At 41.6% G+C, this 20,941-nt stretch overlaps 1 protein-coding gene and 1 long non-coding RNA gene across 2 annotated transcripts in view; one reads left to right on the top strand and one right to left on the bottom strand.

The window, feature by feature from the left end:
• The window catches only part of mpl (MPL proto-oncogene, thrombopoietin receptor), a 30,676-nt gene extending 17,436 nt beyond the window's left edge, over positions 1-13,240 (bottom strand). Inside the window, exons 1-6 of the mRNA XM_059983999.1 lie at positions 13,135-13,240; positions 11,394-11,520; positions 4,903-5,081; positions 4,051-4,208; positions 2,132-2,291; positions 1,792-1,900 (exon numbers count right to left, since the gene is read on the bottom strand). Of these exons, the coding sequence (XP_059839982.1) occupies positions 1,792-1,900; positions 2,132-2,291; positions 4,051-4,208; positions 4,903-5,081; positions 11,394-11,520; positions 13,135-13,240 (839 nt within the window). The remainder of the gene's footprint in view (positions 1-1,791; positions 1,901-2,131; positions 2,292-4,050; positions 4,209-4,902; positions 5,082-11,393; positions 11,521-13,134) is intronic.
• On the top strand, positions 1,858-19,789 carry LOC132401797 (uncharacterized). Its single transcript, XR_009514710.1, has 3 exons — positions 1,858-1,903; positions 18,232-18,325; positions 19,430-19,789. It is a non-coding gene; the product is annotated as an uncharacterized LOC132401797 (long non-coding RNA).
• The last annotated feature ends 1,152 nt before the right edge of the window (positions 19,790-20,941 follow it).

Genomic DNA, 20,941 nt, shown 5'->3' with positions numbered 1-20,941 from the left:
TCCATTGTATTCTTTGCCAGACTTCTCCACTATCCAAAACACCACCAATTTTATTATCATCTGCAAACTTATTGACCTACTGATCTACATTTTCATCTAGGTCATTTCTATACACCACACACCACAGTGGTCCTGGTACAGATCTCGGAAGAACATCACTAATCACAGGTCCCATTGACCTCTACCCTCATTCTTCTACCAGCAAGCAAGTTCTGAATCTAAATGGCCAATTCATCCTGAACCCTGTCCATGTTAATTCTCTGGATAAGGCTGTCATGAGGGACCTCGTCAAAATTAACATCCATGTAAATTATATCCTGATCTCTACCTCCATCATCACCCTCGACACCTTACCAAACAGTTCAATCAAGCTTGTAAGGCACAACTTGCCTCGCACAAAGCCATGCTAGTTCTCCCTAGTGAGGATATGGTTTTCCCAATGCTCCAAAATCCTGTCCTTAAGATTTCTCTCCAGTAACTTCCCTACCATTGCTGTCAGTCTCACCAGTCTATAGTTTTCAGGATTATCCCTGGTTCCCTCCTTGAATAATGGAATACTTGTGCTTGGAAAAGTTTATAGAAAGTGATGGTACTGTCCAGTCCATCACAGGCAAGGCCCATCCCATTTTTGAGCATGTTTACATGGAGCACTGTCACAAAAATCCTGTATCCATTATCAAGGTCCCCACCATCCAGGCCATGCTCTCTTCTCACTACAGCCACCAGGCAGGAGGTACAGGAGCCTTAGGTTCCACTCCACCAGGCTCAGGACTAGTTATTACCCTACAACCAACAGGCTCTGAACTGGCATGGATAGCTTCACTCATCACAACTCTGAACTGATTCCACAACCTACAGACTCACTTTCAAGAACTCCAAAACTTTTATTTTTTTATTATTATTTAAATTCTAGTTACACAGTTTTTTATGTAAATTGATTGCTTGTATTCTTTGTTCATGTATAGTTTTTCATAAATTTTATTGTATTTTTTTATTTTCTGTAAAGGCTTGCAAGAAGATGAATTTCAAGATAACCTATGATAACATATACATACTTGGTGATAATAAATTTTACTTTGACTTTGACCATTCTTGATCAATACAATATATCTACCACATGTTTTATTCTGCTGTCCTGCAATTAACTTAGGTCAGGTTAAACATGAGAAAAAGATCATAAATGTCTAGACATGTTTTGAATTTGGCATGCCCATTGTCATGTTGGGTTCTAGTTTACCCCAACAAGCTTCCGTCTTGCACCCATCAATCCTTCCTCATTCCACAACCTTCTTCTCCATCCCCCAACGGGAGCTCTAGATCGCTAGAGTTACATGTTTAGACAGCAGACACCAACAGAATCAACAAACTCATTCGTAAGGCCAGTGATGTTGTGGGGGTGGAACTGGACTCTCTGATGGTGGTGTCTGAAAAGAGGATACTGTCTAAATTGCATGCCATCTTGGACAATGACTCCCATCCACTCCATAATGTGCTGGTTAGGCACAGGAGTACATTCAGCCAGAGACTCATTCCACCGAGATGCAACACTGAGCGTCATAGGAAGTCATTCCTCCCTGTGGCCATCAAACTTTACAACTCCTTCCTCGGAGTGTCAGACACCCTGAGCCAATAGGCTGGTCCTGGACTTATTTCCACTTGGCATAATTAACCTATTATTATTTAATTATTTATGGTTTTATATTGCTATATTTCTTCACTATTCTTGGTGCGGCTGTAATGAAACCCAATTTCCCTCGGGATCAATAAAGTATGTCTGTCTGTCAGAGTTACCTTGTCTGATAGTAGAGACTGTACCGAGTGCTCTCCTCAGTTTTGTTCACTTTCCATTGGCAGGTTATGAACTGGAGGTCAGGGCTGGAACAGCGTAGACTTATTTCATCTGGTAAGCAATGAAAAGAGAAACTCCCTGTCACCAGGTAGACAAATGGCTTGATGTAACAAAAAAAAATTGTAACTCTTCTACAAGATAATTATATATAATATCCATTTTACCTTGAAGGCAAAAAGAAAAACATAATTATAATTAAGTTTTTTAGACAGAATGTCAGTATTCCTTATAAATAATGTAGGTGTTTAGTGAGGAAGTGAAAGAGATTTGGTTTAAAATCACCTGAAGAATAGGGAGTTACAGCTGATGCTGTTTCTGACCAGGCACTCCAGAACCCATCGAATGAAATGCCATCGGGTTTGCTGCGCAGCCGGACCATATACCTAATTCCAGCCCTCAGGTCCCGAAGATCATGATACTCTTTGACACTGACAGTCACACTCTGAAAGAAGAGATTGATCAATTATTATTCTAGCACTGTTGGGGGAAGGGGTTATAACATGCTCTTGGACCTAGCTCACATATATCAAGTACCCCCTCTCAGGGCAAAGGTGTTAGAAGGTAGGAGGAGTGCAAAAGGCATCGGGTTCTGTCTGAGTACCATGTTTGTGGGATGTTGCAAAGTTTACAGGGAATCAGTTGAAATCATTAAATAGCGATGAGTAATTATGAATCCTTCAACATTACATGTGGTGAGATGATGCAGATTGGAATCTGTGTATTTTTAAAGGTATTGTATTGCACGTAGCCTTCTATCTTGGCTTCAACTGAGGCCAATGTCACACTACAAGACTGAAACTGAGCTCTTGAATGCCCCTAATAAATTATTACATGATTACATCATTAATGCGACACCCACCCACACACACATACAGTACGTGAACATGCATAATATTCACATGCATACACAATGGCCTGCACAGAAATGGACAACAAATGAGCGGCTAGGTGTAACCATGAGATGAAGATTAATTCACACTCCAAAGCAATTTAGCAAGGAGCAAAGGTAATGGAGAAAACAGGAAGGCCAGAACAATTAGTCTAAAGATTAGATGAGAAATTATCTTTGAAAGAAAACCAAATTGTAATCAGTTTGACATCCAGCTTTTAAAGGATATATAGTCCCAATGTTTAGCACAGTCATGATGGGCCTATCTTGGTCTTGTTTTGTTGTATATAGTCCTTTTCTCAGAGACATGGAATATTACAGCACAGAAACAGGCCCTTTGGCCCATCTAGTCCATGCCAAACTATTAATCTGTCTAGTCCCCTTGACCTGCACCCAGACCACCCTTTCTCCATACCCCTCCCACCTATCTACCCACACTATCATCACCCTCTGAGTAGAAATAATTCCCCGTCATGCTCCCCTTAAACATTTAACCTTTCACCCTTAAACCATGACCTTTAGTTCTAGTCTCACCCAAACTCAGTGAATAAAGCCTGCTTGCATTTACCCTATCTATGCTCTCATGATAGTGTATCCCTCTATCAAATCTCCCCCATTCTCCTACGTTCCAGTGAATATAGTCTGAATTCCCAGATCCCTCTGACCTACTGCACTCCTCAGCGCCCTACTACTCACCATGTAAATCCTACCCCGCCTTGTTCTCCCAAAGTGCCACACCTCAAACTTGTCTGCATTATACTCCATCTGTCATTTTCAGCCCATTTTCCCAGCTGGTTCAGGTCCCATTGCAAGCTTTGATAGACATCCTCGCCACCCACTGTACCCCACTCTACTATTTTATTGTCCAGATTGTTGACAATGGACCCAGCACTGATCCCTGTGGGACACTGCGATTGACAGGCTTCCGCTCAGAGAGGCTACCATTTACTATTACTCTCTTGTCTCTCCTGCGAAGCTGATAGCTAATCCAGTTTATTACCTCATCCTGAAGGTTGAGTGACTGAACCTTCTTGACTAACCTCTCATACAGGAGCTTGTCAAAGGCATTGCGAAAGTTGATGTAGCCACTGCCTTGCCTTCTTCCATAAGAGATGCTGGAGAAGACAGGAGGTTGCATCCTAGAAGACTGCCTTGTACATGGAATGCTCAGCTAGCCAGCGGTATTATTGTTTGGCAATGATTATGAACATTACTGTTGCCTTTGTTACACTCACTATGTTTATGCTTCAAAAATATTTGGACTTAAGTACATTGTAATTGGTCGGTTCTCTCCTTATTGAATCTAACTCACCTTTGCAGAAGCAGGGCTGGACTTATCCTTCCAGTAGCTAATTTCATAGATCAGAAATTCATTTATGTCAGGATTTTTTGGTGGGACCCAGCCAATACGGAGTTCACGTGGATTGCCGTTCAGATGGACTGAGACATTAGAAGGTGGGTCTAGGAGAACTGAGTGAAGGGAAGAAAGACAATTTTTAAGCAATTGGAAGTGATTAAAGTTCACAAGTACTCCTCAGAAGATGACATTAGATGAATGATTCCTAAGGGTGAATAGGATCACATTTGGCTGATTGTCCTCTAAGAGGACCACAACCCTGTCGTGGTTTGGAGAATTACGTGCCACAATGACCCGGAGAGCTATGTTGGCTGGATTCAGGGCCTTGTGCTTTGGCACTTGGTAGAGTCACCCACGCCAAACAGGTCAAAGGGTAGAGGCCAGAGGAAGAGTGGTCCACCGGTCCTCCAGGTTTTGGGGTTCAGCTCAGAGCTAACAACCCTGGATGGTAAAATAAAATTGTTAAGGAAACACCAATGAAGAATCCTTCTACATCTGAGTGCAACGGTATTCCAGAGTCTCCACCCGGGACTTGCATGACTCACAGTAGTGAAAAGCAAGAGGAAGCTACTGACATGATAAACACCACCTTCTTTGCTGCCCTAAACACCAACAGCATAACGGACAGTAATTAAGTTAGTTACCTCATTGTGTGAGGCTCTGTAAGGGACAACAAAACAGTGAAATATAACATGGATGTAATATTTTTAAATATGAATTGTGTTGCAGAGGAAATACACTAATGTCAGTTCAGACACAAATTATGTTTGTGAGCGAAAGATAAGAATGAGAAAAATTGCCACTTACCTACTGATTCAATTGATACAAATTGACTGATTCTTGACTCATTGGAAGATGATTCAATTACTTCAATTATAAGTGGCTGAAAAAGCACAATATCCTCTACTGGGATAGCACAAACATGTCTCCTTGCATTCCCAGGCACTCTGTATGACACTGTGTGGCATTGCTTCTGTATTCTTTCCCTATGAAATGGAAAATCAGAGTAACATTTGGAAGGGGAATTTATAGCAGAATTAAAATCTTGCCACTAGTTCGGGAAGCGACCCACTGTATCCACCCTCTGATGGTTTTCCATCTGCCTGACAAGACCGAGAATAGAAACATCACAGACAAAACGTCTGCATGCTTGGGCACACTGCTGCAGGCAAACTAACTCACTGAGGATCAACATTGTGGAAGTTTTTGTGGTTGAGAAATAGAACAAGATGATAGTATATCAACATTCTGTTTTACACCTTCCCTAATTTCATGGAATGGCCTTGTATCAACCATTTTAAAAATTCACACCAAACCAAAATGACCTGTTGCAACATTCAGTGTGGGTATCTACACTTGCATACCTTGTAGTCAATTGCCTGGGCTTTCTGTTTCAGGTCTGGCCCCCCTGATGGGACATCTGACAAAAGTGTCAGACCTGAAACGTTAATTCTGTTTCTCTTTCCGTGGATGCAGTCTGACCTGCTAGATGTTTCCAGCATTTTCTGGTTTTTATTTCAGATTTCCATCATCTGTGTTTTTTAAAGTTTTTTGTTAGCTGGATTTTCCACTACCCTGGTTCCTTATGGCATTCAAAAATTGTTGCAGAACAAAATACTGTTCTGCATCAAGTTAATTAAGTCTAAAAGGAATAGTAGATCAGACTATAAGACATGGAAGCAGAATTAGACCATTTGGTCCATCAAATCTGCTCTGCCATTCCATCATGGCTGATTTATTACCCCTCTCAACCCCATTCTGCTGCCTTCTCCCCAAAAGCTGACGCCATTACTAATCAAAACCCTCTGCTTTAAATACACCCAATGACTTGGCCTGCACAGCCATCTGTGACAATTAATTCCACAGATTCATCACTCTGGCTAAAGACATTTCTCTTCAGCTGTGTTCTAAATGGATGTCCCTTTATCCTGAGGCAGTGCACTCTGTTCCCAGACTCCCTCACTTTTTTAAACACCCTGTCAGTATCCACTCTATCCAAGCCCTTCAATATTTGATAGGTTTTAATGAGACTTCCCCTAATACCTTCTGATCTCCAGTGAGTTAAGGCCCAGAGACATCAAGTGGTCTCTTATGTTAACCCTTTAATTCCTGTTGCCATTCTTGAGAACCTCCTGTGGACCTTCTCCAATAACAGCATATTTTTTCTTAGATAAGGACACCAAAGCCACTCAGGTCCAGTCTGGCCAATGGCTTATAAATCCTTAGCACTACATCCTTGCTTTATATTCTAGTCCTCTTGAAATGAATGCTAATTTTGTATTTGTCTTCCTTATCAACGACTCAACCTGCAGGTTCACCTTTAGGGAATCCTGCATGAGGAATCCCAAGTCCCTTTGTACCTCTGAGCTTTGAATTTTCTCCCTACTTAGAAAATCGTCTACACTTTAGACCTTCACGGCCATGCACTTGCCTGCACTATCTTCCATCTTTCTCTTCTTTGTCCATTCTTTCAATCTGTCTAAAACATCTGCAGACACCCTGCTTCCTCAATGCTACCTGTCCCTCCATCTATCTTGAGTATCATCCACAAATTTTTAAGCAGTGCCTCAAAAAGATGATTTCCATCATTAAGGACTCCCACCAACGAGAATATGCCCTCTTCTCACTGTTACCACCAGGAAGAAGGCACAGAAGCCTAAAAGCACACACTCAATAACTCAGGAACAGCTTCTTTCCCTCTGCCATCTAATTTCTGAATCAACACGAAAGCATGAACACTACTTCACTACTATTTTATTTCTGGTTTTGCACTACTTACAGTATTCTAGACCTCGTGATACCATTTGATAAACATATATATACTTATATATGTATAACTATTAGATATACATATATATACTTATGTAATTCACTGTTTTTCCCCTGTATTATCATGCATTGTATTATACCACTGCCACAAAGTTAGATTTCACAACATATGCCAGTGATATTAAACCTGATTCTGATTCTGAAACTTGGCCACAAAGTCATTAATTCCATCATCCAAATCATTGACGTATAACAAGGAAAGAAGCAGTTTCAACACTGATCTCTGTGGAACACCACTTGTCACTGGCAACCAACCAAAAAAAAGCCCCCCTTTATTCCCATTCTCTGCCTCCTGTGAGTCAAACAGTTTTCTATCCATGCTGGTACTTTGACTGCAATACCATGGGCTCTTCTCTTGTTAAATAGCTTCATGTGCAGCGCCTTGGCAAAGGCCTTCTGAAAATCCAAATAAACACCATCCACTAACTCTCCTTTGTCTATCCTGCTTGTTATTTCCTCAAAGAATTGCAACAGATTTGCCATGCAAGATTTCCTCTCAAGGAAACCATGCTGACAATGACCCATTTTATCATGTACCTGCCAGTACCCCAAAACCCCATCCTTAATAATAGACTCCAACATCTTTCCAACAACTGAAGTCAAGCTAACAGGCCTACGATTTCTAATCTTCTGCCTCCCTCCCTTCTTTAGGAGTGGGGTGCTATTTGCAATTTTCCAGTCCTCCAGAACTATTCCTGAATCTAGTGATTCTTGAAAGATCATTACTATGGACTACATAATCTCTTTAGGTACTTCCTTTCAGAAGCCTGTGGTGTTCTCCATCTGGTCCAGGTGACTTATCTACATTCAGAGTTTTCTGCTTCCCAAGCATCTTCTCCTTAGTAATAATGACACTCACTTCTGCCTTGCATTTCTGGCATTCTGCTCGTTTCTTCCATAAAACCATAAGGCTATAAGCCATAAGATATTGAAGAAGAATTAGGCCATTTGGTCCATTGAGTCTTCATGGCTGATCCAATTTTCCTCAGTCCCAATCTCCTGCCTTCTCCCTGTATCCCTTCATATCCTGACCAGTCAAGGATCTATCAACCTCTGACTTAAATATACACAAAGACTTGGCCTCCACAGGGCAAAGAATTCCATAGATTCACCACTCTTTGGCTAAAGAAATTCCTCCTTATCTCCATTCTAAAAGGATGCCCCCCTGAAACTGTGCCCTCTGGTCTTGGATTCTCCCGCCATACAAAACATCTTCTCCACATTCACTCTATCAAGGCCTTTCACCATTTGATAGATTTCAATGAGGTCATCCCTCATTCTCCGTGAATACAGGCCCAAAGCCATCAAGCACTCTTCATATGACAAGCCATTCAATCCTGGAATCATTTACATAAACTTCATTTGAACCCTCTATAGTTTCAGCCCTTCCTTTCTAAGATACGGGGCGCATAGCTGGTTACAATACTCCAAGTGAGGCCTCAATAGTGTCTTATAAATTCTCAACATCACATCCTTGCATCTATATTCTAGTCCTCTTGAAATGAATGTTAACAGTGCTTTTGCATTCCTCGCCACCGACTCAACATGCAAATTCACAGTGAAGACTGACACAAGTCGGTCCACCATCTCTTAGTCACCCTTCACTATCTCTCCAGCATCATCTACCTTATTTTTTTCATACTTTGTGCATTCAAGTACAACACTTTCAGTCCTCCATTCATCTCACATTTTGAGCTTGGCTCCCTTTTACACTTTAACTCATCCTACAGACTGCAATTTTCACGTTCAAATGTAATTATCATTCAACCATGAATACCCATGAATACAGCCAAATGAAACTCTGGGGCCAAGGTGCAGAACACATACCAGCCATCATTGACAGCACATATAAGGAGGAGTAGAATACAGTCACACAACAAAAAACACAGTCCAAGTCTATGAATACTGCTGCAGTTGGAGTCGAGCAGAATGCGTCTTGTCTTCTGCCGAGCAAAAACTGCAATACATCTCTCCTAAGCGGCAGCAGTTTCAGGCTGAGTCCTCGCTACACCCGAAGCCTTGCAGCTCCCCAAAGTCCACCCCTGCTGTTTGCCAATAAAACAGCAAATTGCACATTGCCAATGTCCAAAAGAGTCTTGCAATCACTAGAGTAGTGACTAAGACGATCACTCACTTTTGGATCGCACACCACCTTCTCGCACCCTTGCCTCTCTAATGCAGGAGCAGTACGATCAGCACCAAGTTTCTCTGCCAACCAGCAACCGATGGGGTTGACCTGCAGTACTTTAAATTCTTAATGTCCATCATGGTCTTGCAATCAGAACAAATACACTTAAAAATGACAATAGCACCTTTGGGTGGCCCTGTAGAGGCCATTGTGTCTGAGTGTACTGCCATCTTTCTGAAATTTTGCCTTATCATCCTCACAGTCTCATTACTCTCTGGTTCCAATTGTATACCAGCTGCCCCATCCTCAGCCTTATCACTCTGGTTCCCTTCCCCTTGCCAAATGAGTTTAAACCATCCCAAACAGCTCTAGCAAACCTGTCCTTTTTGTACAAGTCATACATTCCCCTGGAGAGATCCTAATGATTCAGAAATCTGAAATCCAGCCCCCTGCTCCAAGTCTTCCAACATGCATTCATCTGCCAATCACCCACATCTTACTCGCACTAGTGCGTGGCACGGGTTACGATCCAGAGTTTACCACTCTGCTTTTCAGCTTTCTCCCTAACTTACTATCTTCTTTCTTTGGGACCTCCTCCCTTTCCCAATGTATGTTGTTGGTACCAATATGTACCAATATGACTTCTGGCTGTTCACCCTTCCCCTTTGTGGACAGGATCCAAGACATCCTTGACTGTGGCACATAGGAGGCAACATAAAATCTGGATTTCTCTTTCACATCCACAGAATCTGCTGTCTGTTCCACTAATTATGGAATCTGTTTACACTTCTGCACTCCTCTTCTGCCCCCTTCCCTTCTGGGCCACAGAGATCAGGTCACTGCAGTATTCTACTGGTAGGTTGGAATACTGGCTGCCTATTCCCTTTCCCTCTCCTGACAGTCACACATCTACCTGCCTCCTGCAGCTTAGGAGTCTCTACCTCTCTGTAGCTCCTATCACCTCCTTATTTTCCTGTATAAGCCAAAGGTCATCCAGCTACAGCTCCAGTTCCTTAACATGGGTTCTAAGAAGCTGTAGCCCAGTGCACTTCATGGAAGACAGGGTGTCTCCCAAAGTTCCCACATTTCACACAAGGAACATATCACAAACCCTGGACCCATTCTCAGTGCACTAGCTATGTATGATCTGGGGGGGGGGGGACTTACTAGAAACTTACTTAGAACCTTCTCCTGTGCTTCCCCAAGCCTGTTCTCATCTGCGCCTGACCGCTCTAACATTGTCCACTCGCACAACGGCCGCTCCATTTACACCTCACTTCTTTTTATTGGCCCCTGCCGAGTGATCATGTAGATTGCAATCCGATGATCATTTGTGAACATTCAAGAGACTGCAGATGCTGGAATCTGGAGCAACAAACTATAAATTAGAGGAGCTCAGTGAGTCAGGCAGCATCTACAGAGGGAGAAGGACCTGAAATGTTGATTGAACATTTTCCACAGATGCTGCCTTGACTGGCTGAATTCCTCCAGTTTCTTACTTGTTGCTGTGATTTTTTTTTTGTCTCATTTTTGTAAGTTGTGCTGGAACATACAGCATATGAAAATAATAATATTGTGGGGTTGAATAAATAACCATCATCCTGTGAAATGAATAAGTTGTCTTCTCTGATATATTCACACATTGAGACTTAATTCCCTAAAACCCCTGCATCCAAAGACTTGGCTGAAGTACCTAATTTTGACAGAGGTTACACTTGTATCATCTTTCCACCCATTAAAATAGGTTGCTGCAGCAGTCTGTCATTGTTCACTTCTGTGCTAAGGATGATTAATACTGATTATTTTCTCTGGAGCAATCACACTCTGAAGGATATACAATCAGCAAAGTTGATCAATAATACCCAGCAGGATGCCAGCTACCAAGAATGCAGACATTGTGACTGAAGAACAACAGTCACAATGTCAACACAGTGTTTATTTATTGATACCACAATACAGCTCTTTGACCAGCACCACCCAGCAATCCCCCGATTTAATCAGAGCCTAATCACAGGACAATTTACAATGACCAATTAACCTACCAACCTGTATGTCTTTGGACAGTGGGAGGAAACCGGAGCCCCTGGAGCACCTACAAGCTCCTTACAGGCAGCAGCAGGAATTGAACCTTTGCCTTGTGTACTGTAAACCATTGTGCTAACCACCGTGCCATTCATAAAGTGTTGTGCTACCTGCTTTTAGTGTGCCTGATGCTAAATAGAGCTGGCACATTTAATGACAGGATTGATCAGCTGAGGCCTTAAACCAATCAATAATAGTTTACTTAGTAATTATAGGATAATAACACAGTGTGCAGTTTTGTAGTATTATGATGATATACTCAGTGCTGTAGAAGAACTTGTAAGTGAAATTTGTTTCTTCGCTGTTATCCCAGAAACATGTCAAATCATCTAACATTCGTGTAAAACACTTCAGATCTTCATCTTGTGACAACAGTGATGAAATACCTGTGGGTAACCAATAAAACAGGTTACTCATTCCTTTTATTACACATCTGAAAATAACAATTTTAAGCAGTATCAAAATCCATAGGAACAGTCATCTACAAGAAAGGGGAACCTAATTAGGATTCACCTCTCTGGGAAAGTATTTAGCTCAATTTGCTTTTGAGGAACCTAATGGGATCAAATCAACTGTTATCATTATATTCTGTCTGTTTTTTTCCCACTAAATTTCTGCAAGGATTTTCAGATTTCCTTACAACATTCAAGGAGACCATTTCAAACCATTGAGCTGACGCTGGTTGACAGAGCATTTTATTCTTCCATTAATTTTCCCTCAGACCTATTCTCCCTGCATTCCCAATGGCTCACCTGTATACCAAAGGCAGTTTAGAGTGAAGAATTTACTCTGCAACATCCCCTTCTTTATTGCCAAAATTCTGGTGGAAGTTTGGCATTCATCCAGGATTGACACATAAACTCAACATTCAGGCCCAATGGGGAAAAAAAAATCTGAAAATGTAAGGTCTATGTTTGTTTCTCTCTTTAATGAAATGTGTGGAGATACAACAATAAGAGAATTAATGTCCTAAAGATTCATTATAATTCATTTTAATGGATTTCCTATTGTCAGAATTGGTGGATTATAGTAAATAATTTTCATAATTTCTATTAACTCTTTTAAAAGTACATTTCAGTAATAGTTCTGGATTTAAGTTATCTGAATGCTTTACTGCTGTCTTCCTGAAACAACTCTTTGTGAACTAAAAGAGCCACTGCATATATAGCGATTGAAGCAAATTCTGAATTATTTGAATAAATTTACTTAAGATGTAATGATTATTGGTCTGTAAAGTTTGAAGCAATTCAAAACAAACCCTTGCTAGTTAAGATGTTACTGAAGTTAAAAAGAAGAGCTGTGTTTCTGTTGTACATTTCCAGACCTCAGAATATCCAAAATCACTTTACTATCAACTAAATAATTTTGAATATATTCAGTGTAGAAAACACTCTGGTCAACTTATTCACCGCAAAACCCACAGTTTAGAATATGTGTTAAAGACTTGGTAGTCCTTTATTTTTGATGTGATCTTGTCTGAAGGTCAAATATTTGGCAGTGTATCAGTAGAAACTCTCACTTTATTTGAAATGTTCTCTCAGGATCTAATATGACCAGCTGACTGAGATCCTGGTTTAGTGTCTCAGTTGAAAGATGAAAAGTGTTTAATTTGCTTCCATATGTTAAAGCTCCATATTCTTTTTTTATCAAGAATAATTAAAGTATTAAACTTTAATCTTCTCTTGATAATATTTATCTTTTTAAACTTCATTGTTATCATCTTAGACGTCAGTCTGAAGGTTAGTGTATCATTTAATATATTTTTTCATATACTTTCACTATAAATGATGTTTTTCAAATGCGTTATGCAACATTTACACTTTGAGATGATATACAGGAGAACTGAAATGAATTATCAAGACAAGTAACAAATTTAGTTCTCTGTTGTGGTTTACACAGAACTTTTTGGCAGTTATTTTTAGTGGCTTACGATTAGGGTGCAAATTTCTTGCAGATTATCTCTGTGCCTTCAAACAATTAAAAAGTTGCAGTCAGCTTACCTTCCTGGTGAAATGTCCAGTTCTCTACCTCTGACACAAAGATAAAGGTGACCGTATTTAAGTGTACACATGCCACAAACAGGAACCTTACTGCACAACGAACCATTGTTTTCACAACGCGCTAGACATTTCTGACTCTCCAGTGTTGGCATGAGACTGACTCAGAACAGAAGGCGTTTGCAAGCCTGAAGCAAGAATAGACACATCCACAGGAAATTAGTGAAGCTTGAGGCAGGGCAGAGTGGGTCCACACCCTCAGTAAGACCACTCCAGAGATTCATTGGGCAGAACTAGTGGTGATCACTCAGCCATGAACAACTCTGAAACCAGTCCTCTGCCAGGCGTTACTGCAAAGGCTTATCTGAAAGACTCGGAGGGTAATGGCTCAGCAGATCGTGGAGCTGCCTCATTACACAGTGACCTGGGTTTTGCAGAGGAATGCAAGAGCCTGCAGAGAGTAGCGGACAGCACCCAGTCTATTGCAGGCACAGTCAGCATTGTCAACCATTGTCAACATTTACAGGAGCCATTGGCTTAGGAAGGAAGCATTTATCCCTGCCCTGGGGGAGCCGATGTCCTTTATTCACTGCTATCATTGGTTCGAGAAACCTGAAGTAAGCCCCCACACCACCAAGTTCAACGGGTTCATCTACGATTACTTTTAGCAACCATTAGGGTTCTTGAACCAACCTGCATAACCATTTTCCTAACTCAGGAATGGAACACTATGAAGAACCTCTTGCACTGTCACAATAAAACCCTGACTGTGCTTTATTTTTTGCGCTAGTGCTTTTTCTCTTGACTGCTTTGAATCGGAGTGCCCGTGGTGCTGCACCAACTGTTCCGTTATATCAGTACTTCATTGTATGTGTGCATTTGACAATAAACTCGATTCAACATGTACTATTTTAAAGGTTAATTATTTTCTGTAAATTACCCTATGGGTAAGCAACTGAAGAATCAGAGTCAGGTTTATTATCACCGGCAGAATTGGAGAATATTAATGCATATGTGAGAAAAAATAGATAACTGGGAAATGAGATTGATGGAGTTGCTCTGAGAGACAGCATTGACTCAATGCACCAGGTATTCTCATGCACTGACATAAGAAAATATAAAATATAATGTGATAGTTCTAAAGTGCCAAGAATAAAGTGCACTTTACTCCTTGTCCAATATCAGTGCATCTATGTTTAAGTACTTATAAAAAAACAATCCTTTGAAAATTGTGGTTGGTGATCCCAGTATTTGTAAGTTTAGCTAACACGAGGAAATCTGCAGATGCTGGGAATTCAAGCAACACACACAAAATGCTGGTGGAACACAGCAGGCCAGGCAGCATCTGTAGGGAAAAGCACTGTCAATGTTTTGGGCCGAGACCCTTCGTCAGGACTAACTGAAAGGAAAGATAGTAAGAGATTTGAAAGTAGGAGGGGGAGGGGAAATGTGAAATGATAGGAGAAGACCGAAGCCTGAAAGGTGATTGGCAAAAGGGATACAGAGCTGGAGAAGGAAAAGGAGGAACAACACCTTATATACCGTCTGGGTAGCCTCCAACCTGATGGCATATATATTGACATCTCTAAATTCCATTAATGCCTCTTCTCCCCTTCTTACCCCATCCCTGATATGTTTAGTTTTTTCATCCTTCCCCTTTTTTTTCTCCCTCTCTGCCCATCACTGTGCCTGTTCTCCATCTCCCTCTGCTGCTCCCTCCTCCCCGTTCCTTTCTCCCTAGGCCTCCCGTCCCATGATCCCTTCCCGTCTCCAGCTCTGTATCCCTTTTGCCAATCAACTTTCCAGCTCTTAGATTCACCCCACCCCCTCCAGTCTTCTCCTATCATTTTGCATTTCCCCTCCCCCTCCCGCTTTCAAATCTCTTACTACCTTTTCTTTCAATTAGTCCTGACGAAGGGTCTCGGCCCGAAATGTCGACTGTGCTTCTTCCTATAGATGCTGCCTGGCTTTCTGCGTTTCACCAGCATTTTGTGTGTGTTGTTTGTACGATTAACTGTATGGTTTGCTTGCCCGCTATAACTTGCATCCTCATCCTTTCCTTGAAGTGAGTCTGGAGATGTAAATAGCAAAGGTAGATATTTCTAAACACAGCTTTAGAACCTTGATGCCATATGCCACACATCCTTGGCATTATCAAAGAAAATAATTGAAATCCTATTCACCTCCAATAAAAGTTTCTAAGATGATCTTGTCCTTGCCATCTTGCTGATTGAGGGAGCTTGTGACTGTTGGACCAGTGAAGATCACCTTCCCTGCAAGATAGCAGCTAGCTTCACCCAGGGTAATTGTTGCCCAGAAATCACTGACATTGATGTGACTGGATCAAAAGAGCAGAAAATTCAGGGTTTTGTAAACTTGATCATTATGAGAGAGAGGATTAATACCGGCAGAAAAATAGCAGGAAATTTCAAAAAAGAAGTGGATTGGTAAACTATAAAGAATAAACTAAGATTATTTTATTTATTTAGATATACAGCGTGGAACAGGCCCTTACAGCCCCATGAGCCATGTTTCACCCCATGAGCTATTTCACCCTAGCCTGATCACATGACAATTTACAATGACTAACTAACCTACTAACTGATATGTCTTTTGGACTGTGGGAGGAAACTGGAGCCTCCAGAGGAAACCTTGGCAGTCACTGGGAGAATGTACGAACAGTGCTGGAATTGGATTCCAGACTCCGGTGTTCCAAACTGTAATAGCATTGTACTGACCACTATACTGTGACTATCTTATCTGGCACTGCTGGGCAGGCTGCATGGCGCACCTACCTGATGTCAGATTTCCCATTGAAAACCACTCCACTCTGAGTTCGGTCACAGTAGGAAATTATCAGGAGATTGGGAAAATACTTCAAGGGCATTTTCAAAGCCTTGATGAGAAACCATAACAATCTACCAGCTCTTCGGAATGATTGCCTTCAACTGCTCAAAATGGAGGGAAAGCATCTAGGAAGAGTGTTAGGTTATTTTAATCAACAACTCGCAGTTATATAAGTGTAAGTGGCTGAAGAGCACAGTCGTTCCAAGATACCCGAGCATCTCCTGCCACTTCTGGCAGCCTGTTGATCCTACGTTAGCCCAATTAGAAACCTCAAAGCTCACAGAGCTGGAGGGAGAGCAAATTACCTCAAAACAGCTGTCGGAGAAGGCATCCTGAGCCCAGATCAACTGTCTCAGAACAAAGGGATTGGGTAAGCAACCACAGCCAGACAGAACCATACAAGTTAGCATTTGTTAACGTGGATTGCAAAGCAATAACAAGCCCCTATGTATAATCAGTCACTTATGTTGTATGAAGGTTGAAAAATCAGTTTATTACATGGCTGATTTGGAGATTGGGTGCATCTTTTGCAAAGGAATCCCTTTAGTCTGATCACCATTTAGGACATCATAGCAGTCTGAACAATTGTCTTGACGTTTGTGAGTATAATCTTTGTTTAAGAATCAAAGTTCAAAGTAATTTATTGTCAAAGTATGTAGACGAAATTCAACTCTGACAAACTTCAATAGATGTCAGTGGAGAGTATCCGGACCGGTTGCATCACAGCCTGGCATGGAAACACCAGTGCCTAAGAATGGAAATGCCTGCAAAAAATGGTGGATACAGCCCAATCCATCCCAGAAAAAGCATTCCTCACTAGTGAGCACATCTACAAAGAGTGCCACCATAAGAAAGCAACGTCCATCATCAAGATCCCCACCATTCAGGCCATGCTCTCTCCTCGCTGCCACCATCAGGAAGGAGATCCCAAACAATCAGGTTTGGGAACAGTCATTACACTTCCACCATTCAGCTCGTGAGCCAGCATGGACATCTTCACCCACCACAACACTAAACTGAGCATTGAACACAGCCTATGGACTCACTTTCAAGGACTCTACAACTCATTTCTCAGTATTATTTATTTATTATTATTGATTGTTTCCTTTTGTATTTGCATGAATCTTCAGTCTTTGTTGTAGGTGGTTTTCCATTCATTCAATGGTACTTCTTTGTGAATGCCTGCCAGAAAGTTAATCTAAGGGGAGTATTTGGTGACATATAGAGTGTGTACATTGATAACAAATTTACTTTGAACTTTGAGTTGCTGTAAAAGAACATACGATTTAAAATGACATCTGTTTCACAGATCTTGTATCCCTCACTTGGGAAAGGATCACAGTGTGGTATTGACTGGGAGGTGGTGTGAGGTGGGGAGAGGAGGATGGTGGTAATGGTGGGCATTGTGCAGCCTGATATAGCATTGGATCAGGATAAGACATTGCTTGGCTCCATCTGTTCCCTTCCCTTCCCACTGTTCCTTTCTCTCTCTCCGAGAAAAGTCCCAAAAGCTTGTCATCAAGCTTTGTTACGAAATATTAAAATCAGACCCCTTCCTGTTATGGATATATACAGTAAGCAAGGACCACGTTAACTTTGGAGAAATGGGATGGGAATACAGGAGGGGACCATTCCAGGTCACTGCAGACTCAGCCTATGTCTGCTCGGCAGGAGGTGGTGGAGTGGGGGATGGGGGTATAGAAAGTTGTAAACGGAAGGTTCGAAACTGGCTCCATATCCATATGGTAAAAGGATCAGGACATAATGATAGTGACATAATGATATGGGGGGTAATCCCACTGGAACTGTGTCTGCAGCAAGAGGTAAACCTTTATTCATCCCACTGTTGATGCTGACCTGTGAGTAAATGTATTTATTAGTTCGCAGGGTGGAGATATTGCTAGAGATGCTGGTGTTTATTACCCTTAATTGCTTCTGAACTGAGAAGGCAGTAGCATTGCTGGATCTGGAGCCACATACTACCCAGACCAGAGCTTCCAGTAGAAGTGGTAGAGGCAGGTTCAGTATTGTCATTTAAAGTAAAATTGGATAGGTATATGGACAGGAAAGGAATGGAGGGTTATGGGCTGAGTGCGGATCAGTGGGACTAGGTGAGTGTAAGTGTCGGCATGGACTAGAAGCGCCGAGATGGCCTGTTACTGTGCTGTAATTGTTATATGGTTATATGGTTCACATTAATGAACCAGAAAGATTTCATTGAGATGCTGTTAATGAGAATATTATTAATTTCAGATCCGATCAATTTCGAGTTAATATTTCACAGCTCCACACTGACATTCAAATTCAAGTTGCTGATTAACTAATTCAGAACAGTTAGATGTCAGAGGTAAGTGCGTGGAACTGCCAGAGGTAATGGTAGAAGCAGACACTGTACATTTGGGATGTTTAAGAAAATCTTTGATAGACACATGAATGAAAGAAAAATGGGAAGGTTAGACTGATCTTTGAGTAGGTTAAAAAGTCAGCACAACATTGTGGGCTGAAGGGCCTGGTCCGTGCTGCATTGTTCGGTGTTCTATGTTCTAACTCTGACTGCTAGACCAGAAAGGCTAGCTTACTGGTCTAGCAATCAGAGTCAGAACATAGCATACTATGGTACCCTGTCTGTGCTAGTTCCAGGAATGAGACATGTTTTGGTAGTTAGGGATGAATGAAGAAGTTTGGGGAGGGTGCAACAGCTAAATTTCTTTCTGTTCTTTGAAATTCTTCATAGTAGTGCAATCGGGAAGAAGATCAATTTCAATATTTTTGTGTAGCATAAGATCGCAGATTGGGACTTTGAGCCCGTGACCTTCTGTTTAAAGAAGCAGCAGATGGTGCTGTTATCTAGTAGTCTGTTAATGTGAGAGACCAGCTGTATTTAAAAACAACATCTTAAGGATAACACAGTAACACAGCTAGCAGAACTGCTCAATACAGCAGCAGAAACCAAGGTTTAGTCCTCATTTCACATGCAGTCTTGTGTGGAGTTTGCATTATCTCCTTGTGACCTCTTGACTTTTGGTCAAGATGACGCTGAGCTACAGTCTCTGTTGAGGTTGCGGCTCAGACTTAGTTGTCCTGTTAGGTTCAATGGGTTCATAGGGAAGGTTTTGGGGATAGAGAGGGGAGTTAGGGGGTCTGGTTAGGGTTTAAGGACAGGGATGTTAGGGAATTAGAGGTAGGCCGAAGTCTAAGACTCCAATCCACGTTTGAAGGCCAGTGATGCGGATGCGGGAATTCTCAGCTCAGCTAATTGTTGGTGTGTTCCGCGATGAGAGTTCCATGTGGGTAGGAGGCACGAGAGCTGGTGCATCCCTGCTCCCCACCCCTCCCCATCCCAGGTACGTAAGTTGACAAGACAGGAGTTCGGGGCCTGATGCTCAGGGCCCTGTCATTGACGAGTCCAGATTTTGGGTTCTCATTCATGTTCTTCATTTGTGGTCATCAGCAGGTCCTGGGTCAATACCAAAGAGTGAAGCCTGAATGTCGATTGGAAATCCAGATGCCGAGGCTTGATGCCAGGAGCCCCGAGTCTATGAATCTCTGTGCTTCTGCTAGGGAACCTGTGAGCCCACTCGTGGCTGGAGGCTGAAGATAGCCTATTGTGGGGTTAAAGGACCATATATTTGTGCTTGGGAGAGAGGAATGGGGTCTATTGTTGTGTTGCCTCTTGGTTCTGTATTTTCAGTTTTGACATGTTCTGTGTTGTTCTGCCAAGCATGGTGGGAATGCTATATTGGTACCAGAATGTGTGGCAACATTTGCAGGCTACCCCCAGTAAATGTAGATTATTAATACAAACAACATATTTCACTGTATGTTTTGATGTACATATAATAAATAAATCTTAATCTGACTACATGGGTTTTCTTTCACATCCAAGTTCATGGCATTGATTGACTATTTAGCTAAAGTAAATTGTCCACAGTGTGTTTGTGAAAGATAGAATCTATGAAGTGTCACTAAGAGTATGGGGAGAATAAAAAATGTGGGTAATATATGGTTAGATTAAATGGGTTGCTGATGGTCAATGTGGACTTAGACCTGGTATTAGCATGCTGTAGGGTCATAAAGTTGGACAGCACAGAAATGGGCCTTTGACCCACAATGTCCATATTGAGTTTTTGGCCATCTACTCTCATCCTGTTAAGTCTATATCCTTCTAAGCCTGGGGTTCCCAGCCTGAAGTGCCCGCACCCCCAGGGGGTGAGACAAAGAGTGGCTTGTGCGCTTGAGTGTTGAGTCATGAGTCATCACTCAGCTAGCTGCCAGTGTGCCTGGAAAAGTGGTAGTAACTTTTGTCCCAAGCACACTCCAGTCTCCCGCTGCCTGAGTCAAGAGAGATGTAAACTCACTCCAGTCTCCTGCTGCCCGAGTCAGCGTTGAGGATTCTCATCAGTCTTACCTGGAAAGTTACACCTCAGAGTTGAGGAGTCTCATCAATTTTCTCTTTACAATTTTTTCTGAATAAATTAGAATCTAATTGCTCAATTTTATATTTGCATTTTTTGCACTGAATTAAAAGTTCATTTTTTTTAAGTTCAATTTGTTCACCCGCAGTTTTGCATGTGGTTCAAAAATTAGAATTTAGACTTATTTATCTTCAAATGTGCTATTACTTTTGTAGGGGGTGCGAACATCAATCAAACATTTCCTAGGGGTGTGGGGCATAGAAAATGTTGGGAACCACTGTTCTATGCCTTGCCAATCTAAGATTCTTAAATTGGTTTATTAGTGATATATGCACCAGGCTACAATGAAGAACTTGTCTTCCACATTGTTCATACAGAACCATTTATTAGAACCAGAATCAGGTAATCAGGTTTAATATCACCGGCATTGGTCGAGAAATTTGTTATTTAGCGGCAGCAGTACAGTGCAATGCATTAAAAGAATATGAATTACAATACAAATCTATACAAATGGATTCCAGTTAATTAGGATACATCAGGACTCGTAC

This window comes from Hypanus sabinus, chromosome 11 (genome assembly GCF_030144855.1).
Source record: "Hypanus sabinus isolate sHypSab1 chromosome 11, sHypSab1.hap1, whole genome shotgun sequence".
In the NCBI taxonomy this organism is placed as follows: domain Eukaryota; kingdom Metazoa; phylum Chordata; class Chondrichthyes; order Myliobatiformes; family Dasyatidae; genus Hypanus; species Hypanus sabinus.
The sequence above is the reverse complement of the archived record's forward strand: the minus strand, read 5'-3'. Positions and strand labels throughout refer to the sequence as shown.